Source organism: Triturus cristatus, chromosome 11 (assembly GCF_964204655.1).
Source record: "Triturus cristatus chromosome 11, aTriCri1.1, whole genome shotgun sequence".
Taxonomy (NCBI): Eukaryota; Metazoa; Chordata; class Amphibia; order Caudata; family Salamandridae; genus Triturus; species Triturus cristatus.
Genome location: NC_140594.1, coordinates 372,540,636 through 372,565,245, shown reverse-complemented (window position 1 = coordinate 372,565,245; position 24,610 = coordinate 372,540,636). Strand labels below are relative to the sequence as shown.

The following is a 24,610-nucleotide window of genomic DNA, read 5'->3' as shown; positions in this document are numbered from 1 at the left end:
TGCTTTATTTGACCTCTCCCAGGCTGTCCATTCTGGTACTCCTAAATATATGTGACCAGTTTGGTCGGGCATCGAGCTACACTATAAATTGGTCCAAGTCGATACTTTTTGTGCTCCGGGGCACACCGCCGCAGCTTCCAGAGGGCTGCCCACTGCGGATCTCGGTGGATGCGTTCCAGTATCTAGGTATCTACATCACGGCGGACCCGGACGAATTAAAAAAAATAAATCTTATGCCTCCCTTGGAACGTCTAAAAAGAGATGCCACCCATTGGGGGACACTCCCCCTAACACTGCTGGGGAAGGCAGCGCTTTTTAAAATGATGGCACTGCCTCGATTCTTGTATGCACTCGAAAATACGCCATACTCAGTGCCACCCACTTATTTTAAAAACATTGCGGCTCAGGTTTCTGGGCTGCTGTGGGGGAACAAACCTGCACACATAGCACAGCGCAAACTCACTAAAGGGTGGTACGATGGAGGCATCGCGCTGCCGGACATAGTTATATTACTGGGCGGCCCACTTGAAAGTAATCAATCAGGGGATCCATGCTCCACAGGCGAATCCCGCTTTTAAGGCAGATAGACATAGGCTCGGGGTTGAAGGCATGATGTCTGCACTTTATAACAAGAAGCGCACATCAGTGATACTCGGACCCACAAGGCAGACTGTTAGCATATGGCACGAAGCACATGCTAAATTGGGATGGAAGGGAACGATAACCCAACTTACCCCTCTGTGGGTAACGCAGCGGCTCGGTGGATTGCAGGACTGCAAGGGCTTTGACAAGTGGGATGCAATTGGAATATCAACGGTGGGCGATATTTGGCATAAGGGGGGGAGTCACCACGTTTGAACACCTTTAGGCGCAATACGACCTGGCGCCGTCTGAAAGCTTTCGATACATGCAGATAAGGCATGCGTTGCAAGCGGCCCTACCACCAGGCACCGAGGTTCCTGAGGCTACCCCTCTGGAGGATAGGTTATTGACAGACTGCATGTATAGGCGGGCTACTTCCCTCACATACCGAGAGTTAGTGAACAATTTACCAGACCCCCACGTGGCCCTCAGGGAAAAATGGTCCCGAGATGTGGGCGAATTCGATGACTCCGAATGGCGGGAAGCGTTGGCCTCCCCGCGGGAGGTGGGGATACCGTCTAGACTTAAACTAGTGCAACTCAAAATTTTACATAGAACCTATTACACAAGATACACCCTTCACACAATAGGGTCAGCACCACACCCGTACTGCTTGAGGCGATGTGGGGAGGAAGGTACTTTCTTTCATACTATGTGGGAATGCCCCAGGATAATGGAATACTGGGTGAAAGTGATGAGGACCATATCCCAGACGGTGGAGGTATCGTTGGCTCCCGAGCCTAGGAGATGTGTACTAAATGTGTGGGAGCCGAACGATCTCTCACACCCAGCCCAGGAATGGGTAACAATGGGGATAATGGTGGCGAAGCGCAACATCGCGCAAAAATGGGGTGCGGGGGATCTTGATGCTGCCATGGTGGCCGAAAAAGCAGTATTTATCAATCTAGGCTGCCCAAGAAAATGGAGCAGAGTCTGGGGGGCCTGGAATAAGTACAGGGCTGTGAACCACCAGACATAAGGGCGGAGGGAGAATCGGACAATGAAAACGGGGGGAGGGGATGAGTTGGAAATGAAATACGTGGAAGGTTATAATTTGTTGGGACATATGTAAGACTCTTGCACCAATTGCCGTAACATCAAACAGTACGAATGTAATGCTTGTAATTATTTGGATACAATACCTGATTTGTTGGTGCCTTGACAGCAAATATAATAACAAGTTTAAAAAAAAAAAAAAAAAAAAGTTGACACTTAGAAACTTTTTGGAATCAAATTACCTATGTTATCCTACGGGAGTAAATTCACTTAGCAGGTAAGTGGGGTTATGGTTACTTTTTAGGGTTCAGTGTTGGATCCTGGATCCAGCACTAGTATACCACCTGTAAGCAGTTGATAGAATGCGTTTAGGTTATACAGGTGATTTCTAACAAATATTTGTAAGTTTGCAAAATCGACACTTAGAAGAAATTTCACAGAAAAACAGTCAATGGTTTCCTATGGAGAAAGTTCAAGTTACCGGTAAAGTATGTTCTCGTTCGTTTTGTAATCCAGTGCTGGGCTCCTAGGCTCAGTACTAGGACATCCATCTAAAACAGGTAGGTAAGTAAGTACGTTTTCACAGTTGGTACGATTTTTAAAGAATATTTGTAGTTTGCAAAAATCGACACTTCGAAGAAATTTCACAGAAAAACAGTCAATGGTTTCCTATGGAAGAAAATTGAGTTAGTGGTAAGTATGGTTTGTACAAAAGTCCAATTGGTCGCACACTGCTCTACCTACCAGCGTGTTGCCCCAAAGAATTATGGTCCCTGAAGTCAGCGTCTGCGGGTACGCCTATGCCCGAGTCATGAGTGCAAGTAAGTGTAGCGTTAGCCATCCCTGGACACGTGTTTCGAGGTAGTTGCCTCTCGTCAGCAGGGAGTAGGTGAGTGTGTAGGGTTGCTGTGTAGGCTGCTAAAATAAGTGTTCTCAGGTAAAGTACCTCTCGTAGCGCGCAGGTGCGTAACCATGAGCTCGTCAGCTCCACCGGCTCAAGGAGCCTGAATATTAACAAAAGTCCAATTGGTCGCACACTGCTCTACCTACCAGCGTGTTGCCCCAAAGAATTGTGGTCCCTGAAGTCAGCGTCGGCGGGTACGCCTATGCCCGAGTCATGAGTGCAAGTAAGTGTAGCGTTAGCCATCCCTGGACACGTGTTTCGAGGTAGTTGCCTCTCGTCAGCAGGGAGTAGGTGAGTGTGTAGGGTTGCTGTGTAGGCTGCTAAAATAAGTGTTCTCAGGTAAAGTACCTCTCGTAGCGCGCAGGTGCGTAACCATGAGCTCGTCGGCTCCACCGGCTCAAGGAGCCTGAATATTAACAAAAGTCCAATTGGTCGCACACTGCTCTACCTACCAGCGTGTTGCCCCAAAGAATTGTGGTCCCTGAAGTCAGGGTCGGCGGGTACGCCTATGCCCGAGTCATGAGTGCAAGTAAGTGTAGCGTTAGCCATCCCTGGACACGTGTTTCGAGGTAGTTGCCTCTCGTCAGCAGGGAGTAGGTGAGTGTGTAGGGTTGCTGTGTAGGCTGCTAAAATAAGTGTTCTCAGGTAAAGTACCTCTCGTAGCGCGCAGGTGCGTAACCATGAGCTCGTCAGCTCCACCGGCTCAAGGAGCCTGAATATTAACAAAAGTCCAATTGGTCGCACACTGCTCTACCTACCAGCGTGTTGCCCCAAAGAATTGTGGTCCCTGAAGTCAGCGTCGGCGGGTACGCCTATGCCCGAGTCATGAGTGCAAGTAAGTGTAGCGTTAGCCATCCCTGGACACGTGTTTCGAGGTAGTTGCCTCTCGTCAGCAGGGAGTAGGTGAGTGTGTAGGGTTGCTGTGTAGGCTGCTAAAATAAGTGTTCTCAGGTAAAGTACCTCTCGTAGCGCGCAGGTGCGTAACCATGAGCTCGTCAGCTCCACCGGCTCAAGGAGCCTGAATATTAACAAAAGTCCAATTGGTCGCACACTGCTCTACCTACCAGCGTGTTGCCCCAAAGAATTGTGGTCCCTGAAGTCAGCGTGGGCGGGTACGCCAATGCCCGAGTCATGAGTGCAAGTAAGTGTAGCGTTAGCCATCCCTGGACACGTGTTTCGAGGTAGTTGCCTCTCGTCAGCAGGGAGTAGGTGAGTGTGTAGGGTTGCTGTGTAGGCTGCTAAAATAAGTGTTCTCAGGTAAAGTACCTCTCGTAGCGCGCAGGTGCGTAACCATGAGCTCGTCAGCTCCACCGGCTCAAGGAGCCTGAATATTAACAAAAGTCCAATTGGTCGCACACTGCTCTACCTACCAGTGTGTTGCCCCAAAGAATTGTGGTCCCTGAAGTCAGCGTCGGCGGGTACGCCTATGCCCGAGTCATGAGTGCAAGTAAGTGTAGCGTTAGCCATCCCTGGACACGTGTTTCGAGGTAGTTGCCTCTCGTCAGCAGGGAGTAGGTGAGTGTGTAGGGTTGCTGTGTAGGCTGCTAAAATAAGTGTTCTCAGGTAAAGTACCTCTCCTAGCGCGCAGGTGCGTAACCATGAGCTCGTCAGTTCCACCGGCTCAAGGAGCATGAATATTAACAAAAGTCCAATTGGTCGCACACTGCTCTACCTACCAGCGTGTTGCCCCAAAGAATTGTGGTCCCTGAAGTCAGCGTCGGCGGGTACGCCTATGCCCGAGTCATGAGTGCAAGTAAGTGTAGCGTTAGCCATCCCTGGACACGTGTTTCGAGGTAGTTGCCTCTCGTCAGCAGGGAGTAGGTGAGTGTGTAGGGTTGCTGTGTAGGCTGCTAAAATAAGTGTTCTCAGGTAAAGTACCTCTCGTAGCGCGCAGGTGCGTAACCATGAGCTCGTCAGCTCCACCGGCTCAAGGAGCCTGAATATTAACAAAAGTCCAATTGGTCGCACACTGCTCTACCTACCAGCGTGTTGCCCCAAAGAATTGTGGTCCCTGAAGTCAGCGTCGGCGGGTACGCCTATGCCCGAGTCATGAGTGCAAGTAAGTGTAGCGTTAGCCATCCCTGCAACTTGCTGGTCTGATGAGCAGAGTGCGACCAATTGTATTTGATGTAAGTATGGTTTGTAATTACTTTTCAGGGTCAGTGCTGGGCACCAAGATCCAGCACTGGGATCTCTCCTAATAGCAGGTGAGTATTTCCGTTTTCGTTACTCGGTTGATTTTAGGTGAATATTTTAAAGTTTAGAAACTCCACACTTAAAAGAAATTTCAAGTGAAACCAGTCAATGTTACCCTATGGAAGAAAAGTGAGTTATCGGCTTTTGGGTAAGTACTCGACTGGCAGAGTTAAGGTTCTGGGCATAGACTCAGGGGTCTCCCAGGGTCAGGTAAGTACAGTTGTTACACCCTCAGCGGCACAGGGGCATCCGGTTGCAGAGTGAATTAGGCCCAATGTTATCCTATGGAAGGGAGGGGGCCCTGGGTTGGTGCCTGCTGACTAGCAGGCCACGCGGCTGTGGGAGCTGGGCTCCTGGTCACTTGCTCAGGGCAAATGGGGAAGTAGGTAGGAGTAGAGGTTGCACAGCCAGGGGCACTCGAGCGGCTGGGTGCAGGGTGCTTTTGAGCCGTCGGGCGCTCAATGGGTTGTAATGGAGAAGCTCAAGAACGAGCAAAGGCTGCAAGCTCAGGGACGAAGATTCTTCAGGTGCGACCACCACTTCGAGAGGTAAGTTGGGTAGTTGGAGGATAGGTAGGTACCCAGGAGTTGGGCACAGGGGGCCGCAGGGCGCCGGGTGCAGGGGTGCCTTTTGGTGTCGGGAAATCTTACCCTCTGTTGATCGTGGTTGGGGGGGGTCCCTGGTTCTGAGGCTGCAGGCGTCGTCAGGAGCGTCCAGGTGGGTCCTTGGGTGCCGAATTCGGAGTCATAGTCACCAGAGGGACGTCCTCGTGGTCTTGGTCCACTCCAGCACATGCCGGGCTTGGCGGGTACAGAGTGTGCAGGGTTCGCGGTTCCTGGCTGATGCCAAGTGTCAGTTACTTGCTTTGAGCAGTGCCACTGCTCGTGGGAGTCCCAGATGCTCAGAGTCCCAAGGTAGCCAGGTCCTCCGGGGTTAGTGAGGTTGCTAGCCATGGGAGATGCCGGGATTTAGCAGGAGCAGGTTCGAGGGTCGACAGGCCGGTAGTGCTGGGGCCAAAGCAGTTGGTGTCTTCCTCTTGTTAGCAGCTGCACGGCAGGTCTTCTTTCTTCTTGATCTTCTTTGCTGTTTCGGAATCTGGATCTGCTGAAGGAAGGATCAGGGGTCCCCTAAATACTAAATTTGGGGCGTTACAGGTAGGTAAAGAGCAGGGACCACTGGGTCCCTGCCCTGGGGTGGGTACACCCCCTATCCTGCCACTCTCCTGTGGGAGGGTGGCAGTGGCCTAGTCCTGGTTGGGCTGGGCTCCCCATCTTCAAGATGGTGAGAGCCCGGGGATGTGCTTCACCTCGCCTCCCCCACCTGAGGGGTGGGGTTGGCAGAGGCTGGCACATCCGCTGTCCTTCCTTGGGGTTTCCGGCCAGTCTTCCGCCAGAGTGGGGGTTTAGAACCGGTAGAGGCCAGTTGCTGAATACAGCAAGTGGCCTGGAGAAGCTCACAGAGGTGGCATGCCTTTGAAGCTTCCCATGCCCATCCTGGGGGAGGAGACCTAGCACCTCGCCCAGAATGTGCATTGTTGCAGGCCAAGGAGAGCGGATGGCTCTCAACCCAGGGGTCCATTAACATGTCTGCTGTGTGGCAGCCTAGGCAGCCCCTCAGACCAGACGTGGATTGTAGGTTAGGTTCAGGGGGCATCTCTAAGATGCCCTCTGTCGCGCATTGTACATTAAATCCTGCACTGGCATCAGTGCGGGTTTAATGTGCTGAGAAGTTTGATACCAAACTTCTCAGTCTTCAGTGGAGCCGTCATGGTGCTGTGGAGTTCGTGTTTGACGATCTCCCAGCACCATGTACTCTTAAATGGCAGCACTGCACTTACAGTGCCCAGGAATGGACCTGGGTACTGTAGAGGCACAGGGCTCATGCTCCTGTACCATCACCGCTGGCATAGGGCACCCTGCTAGAGGGGTGGCTGATGTATGCCAGGGCAGTGTATGTTGTGGGCATGGCACACAGGGATGTGTGCCATATCGACTCTCTGTTTTGTCCTATACCCAGACACTCAGCCTGCAAAGGCAGTGTGTGTGTGTCAGGGTACAGGGCCTCTAAGGGTGGCACAATAAGTGCTGCAGCCCTTAGAGGCCTTCCCTGGTCACAAGGCCCTGGGTACCTAGCGTACCGTGTACCATTTACCAGGGGCTGACATGTGGCCAGGGTTTGCCAATTTGGGTTTTAGGTTTCAGCACAGTTTTTAGGGAAGGAAAATAGGCCCTGGGCACCTGATTGGCAGGAGCCCAGGGAACACTCAGTCAAAGTACATTCCGCAATTCACCAAAAGTGGGGGCATACCATGCAAAAAAGATGGCACTTTCTCACACACACCTCCTATTCTTCTAAAGGTTTCCCACTGGTTTTCCCACCCAAAGTGGATGTGTTAACCGGGGGCTGCCATCTGCTGCTAGCAGCAGAGGCTGGGGATCGCATTATAAAGGTGACAGGCCTTTGAAGCTTCCCTCTTGAGCAATGTGCTCATCCTGAGGCAGGATGTGCGACACCTCCACCCAGGATGTGCAGTTTCTGGTCCCAGAGAGCAGATGCTCTCTGCCCAGGGGTCCAGAAACATGTCTGGTGGTGGCAGGCTGCCTAGCGCCAGTCTGTGACCACACTAGGGTTGGTAGGTTTTCAGAGGGCACCTCTGAGGTGCCCTCTGGGTACATGTTTCAATAAATCCCACACTGGCATCCGTGTGTGTTTGAAAGGAGTAGTTTGGTACCGAACACTCCTGGGTTCAGAGAAGCCATCATGGTGCTTGGGAACTTGAGTTGTCGATTTACCAGCGCATGTACTCTCCATGGCTTCCCTGGCACTTAAAATATCTAAGAATGGCCTTAAATATTGTTGGGGCATATCTGCTCATGCAGATATGCCCACACCTGTGCGATAGTGCTGGAAGGGTGACTTACCTATACTTTAGGCAGTTCTAGTTAGCATGGAACACAGGCAGTGTGCCATGTCGACTTTGTCCTTTTATCTGCACCAGACCATGCATGCTGCAGTGGCAGTCTGCATGGCCTATGTGATGGAGCCCTAGGTACCCAGGTGCCATTTACTAGGGACTTACAGGGGGCCTGACGGGCCAATTGTGGAATCGTTTTTAGGGAAGAAGCACTGGCACAGGGGACCAAGTTGGCAGAGACTCTGTGCACTACAATGGAAACTACATCAAATACCAGGCAAAAAGTGGGAGCTAACTATGCACTTTCTTGCATTACGATAGTAACAGGGTAGCTGATACATGGAGTTGAGTAGAAGGAGGGCTGTTTTACATTTTATGTAGAGGAGAGGTAGATGCAAGAGGTTTAGGTTGGGTGGAGTAGTGAGGATTTGAGAGGCCGAGTGAGAGGAGAGAATTTTAATTGAACTACTAGTAGTAGCAGGGTTTTTTTGGGGGGGGGGATTGGGGTCTATAAAAAGTTAACGATGTTAATACTTTCAGAAAGTCTTTGCCAGACCAATTCCTATGTGCATGTGGAAAACATTTGAAATTTGAGGACTGTCCATTGGACCTCTGAATCTGTGAAAGGGGCTGTGCTGGAAAACTGTGATATCCTGTCTTTACCATAATCCGATTCATTTCATTCTCAAATCGTTCAAGAGTAAGATTCAAAAGAAAACAAATGGACATTTAGTTCTACATGAAAATTGAATGTATTAACGGAGACTTTATCTAAATCCATAAATTTTTAGGTCGAGCCTAGCGCAGCGCGCTTGCGCTGCTCTTTGGGGAGGCCTCTCGGAATCACTTCAGACTTTCTCCAAACTTGTCTGTGTGGTTTTTCAACTTCCACACATTCTATTGACCTTTTGCGTGTGGCTTTCAATAATGAAAGCACGCAATTGGCCAAAGGCGGGTGCATGCCCCACCTTTTCTGTAAAAGTTCACTCCCACAGCATCCAGCAGTCGGGTGCGAACAGCGGCACACGGGTGTGCCAGCTGCATTGCTTGTCGTGGATCATTAAACACAGCGCTTGTTTTTTTCACTCCCCACCTCCCTCCCACGGCATCCAGTTGTTGGGAGCGAGCAGCGGCGTGCAGGGTGCCAGTTGCATTCCTCGTCGTAGATCATTAAACATAGCGTGGTCGCTTTCAGTTTAGCGGCCGCGCTTGTGTTTTTTCACTCCCCACCTCTCCTCTCTGACCCTGCCTCCCTCCTCTTCTTCCGCCACCCGCAGCCTATCGACCTTCTCCAGCAGTTTCACATCCGTATTCTCTCACTTCCACCTCTTTTCTCGGTTTGATATCCCTTTACATCTTCAATTAATGCCCCCATACGCCTTCCCCTCACTCCTTCTGCCCACTCATGTTAACTCAGTCTTTACTTCTGTTCACAAATTCCTACCTTGGCTCTGCCTTGCCACCCCTCGGCTTCCCTCTGTTCCCCTAAGTTCTCTCTCACCTCCACAGCTGTAGATGCTTTCCTAGCCCACTTCACAGCCCCTAACTTGCCCTCCCACGTCGCTTCTATGAAACCACTCCACACTACCCTTTTACCCCTCACCCTGAAAATGTATTCTAACTCCCTTCCACACATTCCCTCCCGCACTCCCTTTCGCTGCCCTCCTGTACTTATTTGCCCCAGACACTCCAATTCTTTGCTTGAGTCCTATCTTGCCTCCACAACCCTCACTTGGTCCCCATCTCACTTCCACGCCCCTCCCCTCATGCATTTACCCCCTCCTTTTACTACCCGTCCCATCCTCACCGCCCTACTTCGCCTCCCTCATTCCTCATCCCTCATCTCCTCCTTTACCACCTCCCCATATCCTTCATAGCCACACCCACCCATTCCTTCCTTCACCTTCACCCTCTTTACTCTCCATTCCCTGTTCCACCAGCCATCAATCACCCCTTCTTACCCTCGTTCATCCCCAGCTCTCTTCCACTAAGATCCACTCATCCCTTTCTCCCCCATCATACTAACTTACTCCATGCTCACTCATTCCTTCACCCATTGTGTCCTCGGTTTTGTACATGTAGCACGTGCTCAGCGTTTACCTTGTGTTGTGTGCTTAACTGTGTGTACTCTCTTCTACTGGTACTTGATTTACATGTACTCGGATGTTTCTATGTCTTTTCACCCTTTTTAAACACGCTACTTCCACCTGAATGACTTCCATATCAACCTTGCATGCTGTACGTGTACTCTGTGCTGTGTGGCAGTTGTGTGCGCCTGCCTTGTGCTCGGCATGTTTTCTGTGCAATATACTACTACCTTGTGTTTCGTGGCCTGCCTTGTTCTGTGGTCTCGGTGTTGTACATCTACCACCTTCTTACCTGTGTTTTACATGCACCCTTTCTACCCCGCGCTTTGCGTACACTAAGCGCTAAGTATTGCCACAACAGAGCCCTACTGTGAACTCTGCTGTGCATATATTTTACAACATATTGCCATGTGCTCCATGTGTGGTGTATATTCTGTGTTCTGCACTTACTCTGTGCTATACACACATGCACTGTGCTCAACTTACACGATGTTTCTCGGGTTTTACATGTATTTGTGCTCACTGCTGGGGACTGTGTGCGACCTCATGGTCACAAGTCCAAATCCCGGCAAATTCTCTCAGCCTTTCATCCTTTCTGAGGTCGAGAAAATGAGTACTATTGAGTTGGGTAACCAATAAACGTTTTTTATTCCGCGCCAAGATGCCCCTTTGCAAGTGAAAGTGCGCTTTACAAATTCACGTTATGTTGTGTTACTATGATGAGCTGCCCCCACCTAACAATAAAAACTATAACAAAAAAGCATTAGAACAGGCGGGGAAAAATTGACAGCTTTGCATAAACAAAAAAACGAGAACACATTTTTGGTGTTAATTCTGTTTTTTATTAGGGTACTTCAGTTCTTTATAATGTTTTCTAGGTTATATATAAGGTGACAAAAATGGTTATAACACTTTTTTTATTATAACTTATAACTTTTAAACATGCTGCACAACATTCACAATGCTCTACAACACATATTAAAAACGTTAACACAGCCAATAGCTCTGTCTAAACACTTATAAGGCCCCAAAGGCAAGACCTATTGGCTTTGCCAATGCTTGTTACTCATTGAAATGGTGTAATGGCTGCTCAGCTGGGAATGTAGGAAACTGAAATAATTTACCATTAATATGTTCTGCTGCGGGCAAACCTAATTTTTACCAGAGTATCCTACTTCGTGTCTCATTTTTTCTTTGCCTCGGATTTCCTGTATGCATCTTCTGGATAAAGGATGGGGAACTCCCTGTTAGGTCAACAACACTGAGTTTTGCAGCGTGAATCTTTCTGGATTCACTATGCTGTGCATTATTCCGCAATCTTGTGGTTGGGTCCGGATTCGTAGTCTTTTCTTTGTTTTTTTTTTTTTTTTTTTTGTAGCCCAGGTGGGCGTCGACGTCCACCATTTGGTGCACCTCCCGTGACGTCGTCGTGCTTCCTGCGGAAGTCCCACCTTTGGGGCGCCATCTTCAGATTCTTTTTTCCGCCGTTGGGTCTGGATCGTCATCGGGAAGCTCCAGAAGTTCACTCGGAGGAAGAAGGAAGAAAAGCGAGTTTCATCGATAGAATCAAGAGAAGACATCAGGAAAGAACAGATTTCGACAGGAACGCGAAGAAAGAAGACCAGCGAGCCTTTTTCTTCGACAACCTTGGAGAATGCACGCTCAGAGACCCTGAGCGAAATGGACAAGACGCCATTCAAGTTCTGCCCAAACTGCCACCACAAGTTCGCGCAGAAAGACCTGCATCCGGTCTGCAACCTCTGCCTACCGGTGGATCATCAGAGTATCGACTGCAACGCCTGCTCAGTCTTCGCGCCGAAGACACTCAGGGTGAGAGAGAGGCAGAGGAGAGCCAACGCCAACATGGAGGGCCAAGGAAAACCCCCGACACTCTACGCGCTGGGCCTCGACACGGACGACGAGGACAACGTCGCCGAGGCAGCCGAAAACTTCACGGTCGTAGAGACCGACAAGAAGAAAGAAGACGAGGTAAGAGAATCGTCGAGCGCAAATCAAAAAACACCTCGAAAACACGAGGGTGACTCGAGAAAAACTGAGTCAAGGTCCACGAAGGGAGCCCCGGCGCCGAAAACTTTGACGTCCAAAGGGGGAACTTCGGACAAAAGGCCCAGCGGATCCTTACAAAAGGACTCCCTGGCGCAGAAAGACGCCGAAAGGCAAGGGTCGTCGAAATCATCCCATGAAACGGGCCGATCGACGCAGAAAGAACGTTCGACGTCGACGCAAGTTTCATCGAAAAGGCTCGCGGTCGACGCCGAAAGCATCTCCGAAATGGAGAAAAAGAAGAGGCGGCTCGAGGCCGAAATGGAGAACATCCTTCACAGGAAGAAGGAGTTCGACGCCAGGATGAAGGAATTCAAGATTCCAACGGTTTCAGCGGCGGACGTCGTCGAAGTCGAGGAGGAGTTCGACGCCGAAGGGCTGACAAGGGACCTCGAAGAGGAAGAGGAGCCCTATTATGAGGAAGAAGCCGAGGAAGAAGACCAACAATCGTTCTTCGAATCGGCGACATCTACCGGCAACGACGTCGAATGGCAAGATCTCGACACCGAAAACCCGGAGGAGGCCGTGGACACGTACCCCTCGAGGCCTTCGCCACCAGACGACATCGGGGTGTACAATATGGTGGTGAAGAGCGCAGCAATGGCCTTCGGCGTCAAGCTCGACGAGGAGAGGCCGAAAGCAGATTTTCTCGTCGAAACACTGCTCCCCATCCAGACTAGGAGCCAGTTCCTCCCCATGCTACAAAGCGTGATGAACCAGGGGAGAGAAGCCTTCAAGGAGCCTGCCACCTGTCGGTCGATCACGCCCAGGACAGAGAAAAAGTATAAACACTCCTCCCTGGACCCACCTTACATCAAGGGTAGCGTCACCGCAGACTCCATCATTGCCTCCACAGCCAGGAGAAGGGCCAACGTGCCAGCAACCTCGGGCCCACCTCCAGATAAAGAGAGCAGGAGAATCGACCTCACAGGCAGAAAGGTCGAGAGGAACGCCGCAATGCACTGGCGCATGGCGAATTCAAATGCACTCCTAAATAGACACCAGTACCAACACTGGGATGAAATGGGGGAGCTAGTAAAGCACCTCCCCGAAGAATACCGCCAGAGAGCCTCTCACCTGGTAGATGAAGGCAAGAACATCGCCAACTCCTGTATAAAGACGGCGTTGGATGGGGCAGAGACTTCAGCAAGACTCATGGCCATAGGGGTCACAGAAAGGAGGCATGCATGGCTAAGAATCTCGGGATTCAAACCGGAAGTGCAGAACAACATCCTGGGCACTCCCTTCAACGGAGAGACACTGTTCGGAGCAACGGTGGACGAGAAGCTCACCCAGCTCAAGAAGGAGAACGAGACAGCGAGGTCCATGGGGGCCCTGCAGCTGAGGGGAATGAGACGAGGAAATCCCTCGAGGAGACCCTACGGTAGGGGTGGAAGCCAACAGGGGACGTCGCACCAGGCGTTCCAACAAGGTCAGCAGGGCGAAGGTCACGGACAAAGTCAGCAGAAGCAAAGCTGGCAATATCAACCTCGGGGCCAGTCCTTTCGAGGGAGAGGGAACGGACGTGGCCAAAGGAGGAGAGGGGGCGATCAGCCCTCCTCGAAGTGACTCAGCACGCAAGAAGACGCCCACCCTCGTCAGGCCCCCAAGGGTGAGGCGCAAAAAGGTGTCATCAGGGGGAAGAGAAGATCCAAGAACCTACGAGCATACGTCACCGGTAGGCGGAAGGCTGAGGTTCTACCTTCAGGAGTGGCGGCGCATAACCACAGACAAGTGGATAGGGAACATCGTGCAGTACGGATACTGCGTAGACTTGGAGAAAAGACCTCAAAACAGAAAGCCGAAGGAAAGACAGAGATCGGCCCAAGAACTGGCAATACTCAGAGAAGAAACACGGAAACTCCTGCAAAAGGGAGCCATAGAGACAGTGCCGTTCAGGGAACGCAACAAAGGGGTCTACTCAAACTACTTCGTGGTTCCGAAGGTAGACGGAGACCTCAGACCCATACTGGACCTCCGGTACCTAAACAAGTTCGTCAAAACACAAAGGTTCAAAATGACTTCACTGCAGGAGGTACTGCCACAGATAAGAGAAGGGGACTTCATGGTCACCGTGGACCTCAAGGATGCCTACCTTCACATCCCAATAAACAGAAGGCACAAGGGCCTTCTAAGATTCAACATCGAACAGGAACACTACCAGTTCACAACCCTGGCCTTCGGATTAAAATCAGCGCCAAGGGTCTTTACAAAATGCCTGTCGGCGGTAGCGGCACACCTACGAAAGCAGGGCATACACGTATACCCCTACTTGGACGACTGGCTGGTCAAGGCAAACTCACGCGAGAAGTGCGAGAGGCACGCAAAACGCGTAACGGACACCCTCACAAATCTGGGATTTTCCATCCACTGGGGAAAATCATCGCTGGAACCGGAGCAGGTAAAGATTTTCCTGGGGGCACAGATCAACTCCCTCAACAGTACAGTAGTGCCCAGCGACAGGAGGACAGATGCCCTACTGAAGGAGACGCAGCTCTACCAGAAGGGGCGAGCTCTGACAGTGAGGGCGGTGAGCAAGATGATGGGGATGATGGCGTCCTGTATCCAGCTGGTGCCGAATGTACGCCTGCACATGAGACCATTCCAGGAATGGCTGCAACAGCAATGGTCACAAGCAAACGGAAGTTGGGAGGATCTAGTGGTTGTTACGCACGCAGTGCAGGAGGAGATAACTTGGTGGAACAGAGACAACATAACAACAGGGAGAAGCCTGACACCACCAAGCCCAACAGTGACCATTACCACGGACGCATCGCAGATGGGATGGGGAGCGCACATGGACAACCTCAGAGTGAGGGGTCTATGGGCTCCGGCAGACGCGGTCCGCCACATCAACTACCTCGAGTTGAAAACAATACTGCTAGCCCTGAAGGCATTCCAGAGACACCTGTGCGGGCAGAGGGTGTTGGTGCAGACAGACAACACCACGGCGATGTTCTACATCAACAAACAAGGGGGGACACAGTCGTTTCCCCTCTCATCCCTAGCTCAGGAGATTTGGAGATGGGCCATACCTCTCAGGATAGATCTACTGGCAATTCACCTACCGAAGGACAATGTGGAGGCAGACTGGCTGAGCAGGCAGACCTCAGCATCGCACGAGTGGGAGATCAATGGCCAGGAAACGGAGAAACTCTTCCGGAGATGGGGGACTCCCACAATAGACCTTTTTGCAACACGCCACAATGCAAAATGCCAAAGCTTCGCGTCCAGGCAACCAGATCAGCAATCCAAGGGAAATGCCCTATGGATAAGCTGGTCGAGGACATTTGCCTACGCCTTTCCACCGATACCCCTGTTGCACAGAGTGCTCGACAAGTGCAGAACCAGCAACATGACTCTGATCCTGGTGGCCCCACAGTGGGCGAGGCAGACATGGTTCTCACAGATTCAAGAAATGGCGCAAGGCAATCCGTACAGGTTCGAGCGAAGAAAAGACCTGCTCTCAATGCAAAACGGGGAGGTCCTGCACCCAGAGCCAGAGACCCTCAACCTAGCAGCATGGCTCCTGAAGACCTAGAGTTCGCACACCTAAGGTTACCTCAGAGCACTATGCGAGTGCTACGGGAGGCAAGGAAACCTACTACAAGAAAGTGCTACAGCGCAAAGTGGAAGAGATTCACGGTGTGGTGCAGGAAGAAGGGCCTGCACAACAGAATGACAAGAGACTCAACGGTGCTGAGGTACCTCACACACCTTCTAAAGAGTAACCTCTGCTCGAGCTCCCTAAGGGTGCACCTAGCAGCGATCGTTGCCTACACCAGAGGTGAGAAGGGTGGAAGTTTCTTCAGCTCGCAGGTGGTGAAGAGATTCATGGAGGGAGCCAAAAGAATGGCACCCCCGAAAAGGTTGCCGCCGCCGGCATGGAATTTAAACGTGGTTCTGACGGAGCTCATGAAGGCGCCGTTTGAACCCATTCACAAGGCCAATCTACAAATGTTGACGATGAAGACTGCCTTTCTAGTGGCCATAACCTCACTACGCAGAGTGAGCGAGCTTCAAGCACTAACGCTACAGGAGCCCTACATTCAAATTCACAAGGACAGGGTAGTCCTGAGGACGGACCCACACTTCATGCCCAAGGTAGTGTCGGCGTTTCACATGAATCAGAGTATACAGATACCGAGTTTCTTCCAAAACCCGACTACAAATGCAGAAAAGGCCCTGCACACCCTCGATGCCAGAAGAGCGGTGATGCACTACATTGAAAGAACCAAAGAACTCAGGAAGTCGAAGCAGCTGTTTGTGTCCTTTGCTACTAGCTTCATGGGTAGACCAGTGACCAAGGGCACCATCGCTAGGTGGATTGCCCTCACTATCCAATTCTGTCACAAACAGGCTGGACAGGAGCTAACGGAGGGGCCACAAGCTCACTCCACAAGGAAGAAGGGGGCCACAGTTGCCTTCCTGGCAAACACGCCCATCCAAGACATTTGTCTCGCAGCAACTTGGGCATCTGTGCACACGTTCACAAAGCACTACTGCGTGGACATTCAAATGAATAAGGAAGCACAGGTCGGACAGAAGGTGCTACAACACATTTTCAACGACCAGCGATCATCTTCCACCCAGCCACCACAAAAATAGGAAAACCGCTACAAAATCTATGCACAGCATAGTGAATCCAGAAAGATTCACGCTGCAAAACGAAAAGTTTCTTACCTGTCGGTGTAGTTTTGCAGCTTGAAGATCTTTCTGGATTCACTAGCGAACCCACCCACCTCCGCCAGGAAGATGAGGCTGGAGGAAGAGGGGGTGAAATGGATAGGATCAAAAAAGTGGATACGTACAGAAATATGGACAAAAGGATTAATCAATCGCCTAGGGTTAAAAAAAAAAAAAAAAAAAAAAAAAAACAGGGAAAAAAGAACCCGAAGATGGCGCCCCAAAGGTGGGACTTCCGCAGGAAGCACGACGACGTCACGGGAGGTGCACCAAATGGTGGACGTCGACGCCCACCTGGGCTACAAAAAAAAAACAAAAAAAAACAAAGAAAAGACTACGAATCCGGACCCAACCACAAGATCGCGGAATAATGCACAGCATAGTGAATCCAGAAAGATCTTCAAGCTGCAAAACTACACCGACAGGTAAGAAACTTTTCGTTATATTGACTGAATATATTTCACAAGAGCGTCAGATGGTGGCACCCATTTAAAGCGTTTTCCACGCCCCTCAGTGTAGTAATCCAAAATGTTGACACCGGCTACAGTAGTAGGCCGAGGTGTGACTAATTACATGATATTTGTTTTCTGTGAATGAAATTCAATGCATATGCTCCCTTTCCTAAGCTTCATGCATTGTCGATATTTTCTGGCTTGCATATGACCAAGCTGGTAAAACATGCACCTTATATACTATATATTGCTACTTATTTTCCTGAGCAGATTTTTGCAACTTATTGTAGGTGAGAATATCACTCTAATTTCTCAAGGATTTGTACTTGTTTCCTGTCTAATCACAGTCTAGTGTAAGGCTTAATATATGTGGCCTCCAGACATGGTTTCCCTGTAAACGTCTGCCTATTGGATTTGTGGTGCACGGACTAGACTTGAGTACAGGAGCAATGTTTTTCCTCAGTTGATGTTGTTGGGTACACTTGTGGACTCTTGTTTTCTAAGCAATCTTGTTCTAGTCTCATGAATTGTAGTCCTGCAGCGTTAATGTCCTCAAGTCGGAATCTATCAATCAGTCTCACTCATTATCTCACAGAATGCCAGTTTGTCGAATATTTCCTGATATGAGAGCTTGAATCATGGACCATTTGTGACTTAATGATCCTGTCAGTTTCTTACTTTTTACACCTATGCAAGGCTGTCTTGTACAGTAAATAAATGATCTGTGCTGTTGCGTTTACTTTCATTCTTGTACATTCATTGCCCCTTTGTATATCATTCCAGTTGGCCCAGAAAGTGCCTCACAAATTGAACAATCCCAGGTTTAATGACCCTCATGTGAAGACAAATCTCCTACTTCAATCTCACCTGTCCCGCATGCAGCTGAGCGCAGAGTTGCAGTCTGACACTGAGGAAATTCTTGGCAAGGTACGTGAACACCACTTAAAGGCACAGGAGTGGTTAGTTTAAGAATCTGGCATTAGCTTGACTTAAATGTGTCATTTGGATTTGATTTGTGCTTACCTGCAATGAGTTTCGCCTTCCATCTGCCCCATCTCTCTCTCTCCCTCTCTCCAGGCAATCCGGCTCATTCAGGCATGCGTAGATGTACTCTCCAGCAATGGCTGGCTAAGTCCAGCTCTGGCTGCAATGGAACTGGCACAAATGGTGACTCAGGCAATGTGGTCAAAGGATTCCTACCTCAAACAGCTTCCATACTTCACAGGGGAGCACATCAAGCGTTGCACTGAAAGGGTAAGAGCGAGCACTTGGCCTTTGGGTAAGGTCTAAGAGTGCCAGTGCCTGTCAAACCAATTATGCCATACCGACAGGTTATTGGTATCCCCCCTTAGTTCGTAAGCATTTCTCTTTTGTCCATTAATCTCTTGACTCCCCTTTCTCTGAGTCTCTACGTTCCATATTTCGTCTTCCTGCACTCTTTTTTTTCTGTTCATGCCTTGTTGCTTTCTTTTGTCTGTCTGCCCTTTTGTCCCATCTTCCTCTGGCCCCTTAGTATGCTCACGTTAATCTGTACCTTCATGTCTGTTGCTTAGTGTATCTCGGGTCCATCTGCCTGTCCTTTGGTTCCTTTTTGCCTATTTGTGCCTATTTGTGTTCCCCTTTTGTCTCCATCTCCTGATGACCGTTAACAACCATTTCTTGGTTGTCTCTTGTGTATGTTCGTCCATCCATCCTGTATTGCCTACTGACTTCTGTCCATTATTCCCATGCAGGGGGTGGAAAGTGTGTTTGATATCATGGAGATGGAGGATGATGACCGTAATGAACTGCTACAGCTCTCAGATGCCCAAATTGCAGATGTGGCTAGGTTCTGTAACCGCTACCCCAATATCGAGCTCTCCTATGAAGTGGCAGAAAAGGAATCTATCTGCAGGTATAATTATTAGAGAGAGGGAGTCTGCTGTGGAGATTGGGAAGGGTGCTGGGAGGATCACTGAGACTTTATTTTTCTGTCCAGAGAAGACATCTCTTCCCAAAATGTTTTTGTCTCAGTGATGTTGGGTGGGCTGGGGGTTCTGCTGATACCTAACTCTCTTGTCTCTTCTGTCTTAGTGGAGGGCCGGTGGTAGTGCTGGTTCAATTGGAGCGAGAGGAAGAAGTCACGGGGCCTGTGATTGCTCCACTCTTCCCTCAGGTAAGTCCCCAGAAATTGCATTACCATAGACTTAAAATGTTCTTTGGTGAATGAACCTCAGTGATAAGACAACTTAGGTGAAAGCCAACAAGATTTAAATGAAGAGCAGATATTCTAGGAAAACAAGAAAGGGCAGGGGCATCATCTAAAAGGACTTAAGGTTGAAAAAATGGGGAGTGCCTGTGGCGTAGCTTGGCGCATGGAGAGGGAAGGGGGTGTAATAGGTACAGAATGGCATGCAGAAGCACATGGATGTTGAGCAGAGCTATGTAGCAAGGGTATTTAGGAGAGGAAAACTATGGAGCGGAAGAGGCAAACTGAGGCTTAGGGTAAAAGTTAAAAGAAATGTATCATGGGTGATGTAAGGAGGGGGAGGAGAGACACGTACAGAGATTTGGGCTATTCAGAGGAGATGAGCATGGAAGAGGAGGGACATATGGTCGTCAGATGTGCAGACAGGATACTTAGTTCATGGATTCTTTTTATATTTTCTTTTCAGAAACGTGAGGAGGGCTGGTGGGTCGTTATTGGAGATGCTAAATCCAACAGTCTGATTTCCATCAAAAGGCTTACCCTGCAGCAGAAAGCAAAGGTGAGTTTTGAGCAGGACAGAAGACTGGTGGTACTTAATAAAATAAATTGGATTTTATATAGCTCTTAATTCCTCGGTCTTGCTTTTTATAAACACTTTATATGAAAGGTGTTACTATTCCCATATTTTTATGGTGCTCAATTATTCATGGCATAGTGGCGGGGAGAACTGGGATGACAAGAAAGAGAGGTCTGAATTCCCTGACAAAGGTTTGAGGATACTGAGGCTTTGAATGAGCCACAGAAGGGATTTCCACTGCAGAACAGACACCTTGAGCGTCCATGTTACCTCCAGAGTTTACTCGGGCCAGATTAGGTATTTTGAGATCTAAATGGGAATCTGACAGTGAGTATCGGCAGAACCTAATAACTTCCACAATGACGTTTGAAGAGGAAATCTAGTTACAGAATGGTCTATTTTTAATAAGCGTTGAATGAAAGGCCTGATTTGCCCGTCATATAATTGCTCGTACATATCTTCTTTATGCTTCAAGGACACAATTTGTTTCAAGTGCCTCCTTATATACTGTAATATTTTTGTTTTGTTACCTTGTAGGTTAAACTGGATTTTGTGGCTCCTGCTACTGGCACACACAACTATACCCTGTACTTTATGAGTGATGCCTACATGGGCTGCGACCAGGAGTACAAGTTCAGTGTGGATGTGAAAGAAGCAGAGAGTGAAAGCGACTCAGACTGAGGGAGACAAAAAAACTGAAATGGGTGCAGTGAGCATGCCATAATGGTGAATTCTTCCCTCGAGGAATAGAAGCAAGGACTCGCTGCCTCTAACCCTATACAGATCAGTGGCCTTATTTAAGGCTTCCTCTCGTGTGGCAGAACTTCTTGGTTGCTGTGAACTGAAGACATTTGAAGTACCACAGCTAAATCTAAGATGGTTTAGTGTGTTTCTCCACTAACATGCGTCAGTCTGACTGCCAGAGACCATCTACTCGTCACTTGCACATCGTCCTAATTTTTGGAGCACCGTTTGACCAACCAGCACATTTCTCTGAAGGCAGACAATCTGGACATAAATGTAGGAGAAAGGAAAGAATTCCAAGCCGGTTTTGGAAAAATGCAGACTCTTGTACAGCTTTGAGATTTTTATATGATGCAGGGCAAATCTGACTACCAGATTTCATGTCCTGTGTCCAGCTCAATAAAATTAATTCAACATCTATGAATAAAATCTGTTACTGTTTCATTGATCAATATGCTGGAGTTAAACTGTCCACTTGGCGCACAGAGTAACAGGGTGATGGGCTTGGTGGGCTGGCTATGTGGATGTGAGACTGAAACTCCAGTGTGCCCTTCTCTCCAAGTAATCTTAGTCCTCAGATTCTACTCTTTAGCTCAGTAAAAGGACTGCAGTCTCCCCATCCTGTGATTCTCATACTAGAATATTCCCATGTATGTCGCACATCCTTGTTTTTTTTATTTATTTTTAGAATAACCAGTTTGTAATGGAAACGAGTTTTAAATGCATTAGAGCTGATTGTTTATATTTTAAAAAAGAAAAATAAGAGAAGCAGAGAGGAAGAAGCATCCTTGCAAAAGAATTGGACTGCTGCTGCTCGAATGCGAGGGGGCACTACAGTGATAGTCATTGGTTCATTTTTCCACTTTTAGGAAACCTAGAACCATCAGCATTGCACTTTGCTCTGTTTACATTTTTCTTTAAAAATAGAACTTAAAACGTTACCCTTAGTATTGCAGTCACTTAACACTTTTCTGCAGCGTTATGGCTCATATTTTTTGATAGCTGTCTTCAGCTGTTATCCTCACATGCACTCTGTCGCCATGCTGGTTGTTGATCTTACCTGCTGGTTTTCTCAACAAATGTGGGACATTGTGGGTTACATTTCCATCTACTGTTTCCAGAAACACCTTTAAAAGATGTTAATAAAGGTTTTTTCACACTATTTCTGTGCGCATTTGTGCGTACTGTGACCCACTCTTTCTTCCCTGGGTGTATTTACACCCTCACCCACCTCCCTTTTTACTGCTGAATTGTGATTGGGACTCTGCTACTCACATTTGGTCTTATATTCATCTTTTATTTTCATTTCCTCCGCCTTCTTTCTTTACATTGGGTAGTTTATACCAAAACACAAGTTCTGACAGAGACTTCTGACCGCAAATTGTGAGCACTATTTTCTTGAAGGATTTCTCCCGCTTTTATATTTTTATTAGTAATGGTGGCCGCGTCATATTTACAGAATGCACGGCTCACTTGCAACTTTTCATCTACACTGTTTTTTTTTTCTTTGCCAGCGTGGTCCGCTTTAACCTTAGCTGTCGCGCTCCGGAATCATTCATTTAAATGAGCTTTGATTTTGTTTTTAGGTCTCGCCTGAGTCAGTGCTTTAGCGCTGCTCTGGCAAGAGTTTTAGTAAGCGGGTTTTGGAAGTGCAAACTAGTGGCTTTTTTCAGGCCTCCAGCTACAGTGCATGTGCGCTGGGCGCGCGCACCATTTGTCAGCCTGCGTGATCACTTTCGCGGCCGCTTTGATGTTCCTCAGTGAGTTGCGCGGCCACTGAGAACATCAAAGCGGCCGCGAAAGTGCACACCATTTGCCAGCCTGCGTGCCTCTCTCCGCCTTAGGGCACGCGACGTGCCCTACCCCCCTCCCTTATCCCACTTCCTGCTTGTTTACATAAATATTGTGCAGCGTTTTTAAATAAACTTCCATTCAAAGCTATTGCAGCAGTTGTAAATAAAGTTTGTCACTTGCCTCTCCCCCTACTTTCATTCCTCTCTCTTCGTCACCCCTTACTTTCTTTCCCCTTTCATTCTTCCTGTTCACTCATCACCTCCCTCCTCTCTGAATCTTTTTCTCTCTCAGGCCCCCTTTCTCTACCCCCATATTTCCTTTCTTCGTCTCTCTCACTGGTCTATCCCCCCTCCCACACTCATATCTCAACTGCTCCTTCTCTTTCCTTATGTTTCCTTCTCTCTCTCTTTGCCATTGCTCCGGTTTCGCCACTCTCTATTCGCTCCTCCTTACACAACTATTTTCCGGCCTCACCCCTGTGGCCCCCCCCCCCCTCAATACCCACAGCACCCCGCCCTCAACACCCGCCCTCAACACCAGCTGTGCCTCGAGGACACGCACGATTGGAAGCCCTGCTGACAGTGACGCAAGTCTCTGCTGCAGTTCTCGCCCGACACCTCCCTATTACGGAATTTATCCAATGTTTCATAATTTCCGTACTCTTAGTGATGAGATGCAGTTGACCCTCAATGCACCGTCATATTTAAATGGTGTTTTGGACGGTTGGTGAACCCTGATTCACGAGCGGGTGTCCTTGGCATGAATTTATTCCAATGGTATGCTGCGCTGGAGACCATATGCGTGTGTGTTCCTCAGCGTAGGTTTTACTCGTTATGTTCATTTGAAAAATATGGGAGGAAACTGTGGACCGTGGCATGTCGCATTGCTGAATAGGTCTCAGCATAGGGCTGCCCGCCCCTTATAACGTGTAAATGCGGAGGTCCCTCCACCCTATTTACTAGCCTCCGGAAGTTGTCTTGGAAATATATTTAATTTCCATGCACACAGGGCTTTAAGTGGGATGAAAAAACTGGGGGGGGGGGGGGGCTCTCAAAGGGGCATGGCCAGTGTAATTCAGGCCGTTGCTTAAACACTTAATCTAAAAAATCTGTGAGCATAGTGTGCCGCCCGACTTGTATTTTGCTGTTTCTGTCATTGCATCTAGATATACGATACAACAAGTAACATCATATCTACAAGAAGTCAGGACTATTGGCTTTGTCAATGGTTGTTAGTTGCATAAGATAAATAAGCAGCAACCATGGAACTATGGCTTGTATACATTATTGAAAATGCTTCCACAAACTTCCCCCCCCCCCCCGTCGTGTGTGGCAGACAGGCGGAGACAGCTTCCCGGGCACACACACAGCCGCCGCGCCCGAGTACTTCACAGGTCTTTAAAGGACAATTTAGGTGTTAATGAGGCATCCTTGTTTTTCACCCCTTCTTAGAGCCCCTGCAGCTCCAGTCTCCATATTGCTGGAAGAGTCCGCCCCCCCCTACCCACCCCCCCTGAAATTTTTAGTAGCCCCCCTGCCCCCGAAATTTGGCTTTAGTTGTGCCTCTGCCTGGTATGATGTCATGCCTTTTTGACTTCTGCACTAGTGAGAAGTGAGCAGTGTGAGCAGCGCACATCAATGTGCCTGCTGTCACTGCAGTCCACCTGTGCCAGGGCACAAAACAGAGCCCGATAGAGACCCGTTTCGAGGCCTCCTTAAAACAAGCATTGGCATAGCCAATAGGTCTCGCCTTTGGGACCTTATGAGTGTTTAGACATGCAACACTTGATGTTGTTGCACCAAGGATATTGTGCTAGTTAACTAAACACTTATAAGCTCCCAAAGGCGAGACCTATTGGCTATGCCAATGCTTGTTTGGTGGAAGTGCCCCATAGCGTGCTTTCACTTGAGTGGTGGCCGCGCCACTTAGACACTTCTCACCGTAGTCAGCTTACAGCGAGCGTGTATAAAGAAAGGGGCGCGGCTACCATTAAAGTGAGAGCACGGCATGGGCCGCTTTTACAAAAAAAAAAAATTGTTTGTGACCTTCACAGACAAATGTGTTTTTTTTTTTTTGTAAAAGCCCTTCATGCCCTGTTTTCTCTTCAGCATTACAGTAAGACGCTTCTAAACAAAGGGGGGCGACCACCATTAAAGTGAAAGAACGGCATGGGTGCTTTTACTAAACAAGCATTGGCATAGTCAATAGGTCTCGCCTTTGGGACCTTATAAGTGTTCCCTTGTATTTTTATTTGTCTTCTGGTTCTGGGTATTTGATATGCTCAGGATGCAGGCATCTCTGACCGCTGTAAAATTATTTATAATTTATCCACTGCCTGTTTCAGAAAAAAAATGAAATCTTTGCGT

The 24,610-nt window shown here is 48.9% G+C and overlaps 1 protein-coding gene across 1 annotated transcript in view; it reads left to right on the top strand.

Moving 5' to 3' along the window:
• The window catches only part of SNRNP200 (small nuclear ribonucleoprotein U5 subunit 200), a 468,968-nt gene extending 448,089 nt beyond the window's left edge, over positions 1-20,879 (top strand). Inside the window, exons 40-45 of the mRNA XM_085634342.1 lie at positions 17,725-17,868; positions 18,019-18,195; positions 18,675-18,835; positions 19,015-19,096; positions 19,596-19,688; positions 20,244-20,879. Coding sequence (XP_085490468.1) covers positions 17,725-17,868; positions 18,019-18,195; positions 18,675-18,835; positions 19,015-19,096; positions 19,596-19,688; positions 20,244-20,387 — 801 coding nt within the window. The 3' untranslated portion in view covers positions 20,388-20,879. The remainder of the gene's footprint in view (positions 1-17,724; positions 17,869-18,018; positions 18,196-18,674; positions 18,836-19,014; positions 19,097-19,595; positions 19,689-20,243) is intronic.
• The last annotated feature ends 3,731 nt before the right edge of the window (positions 20,880-24,610 follow it).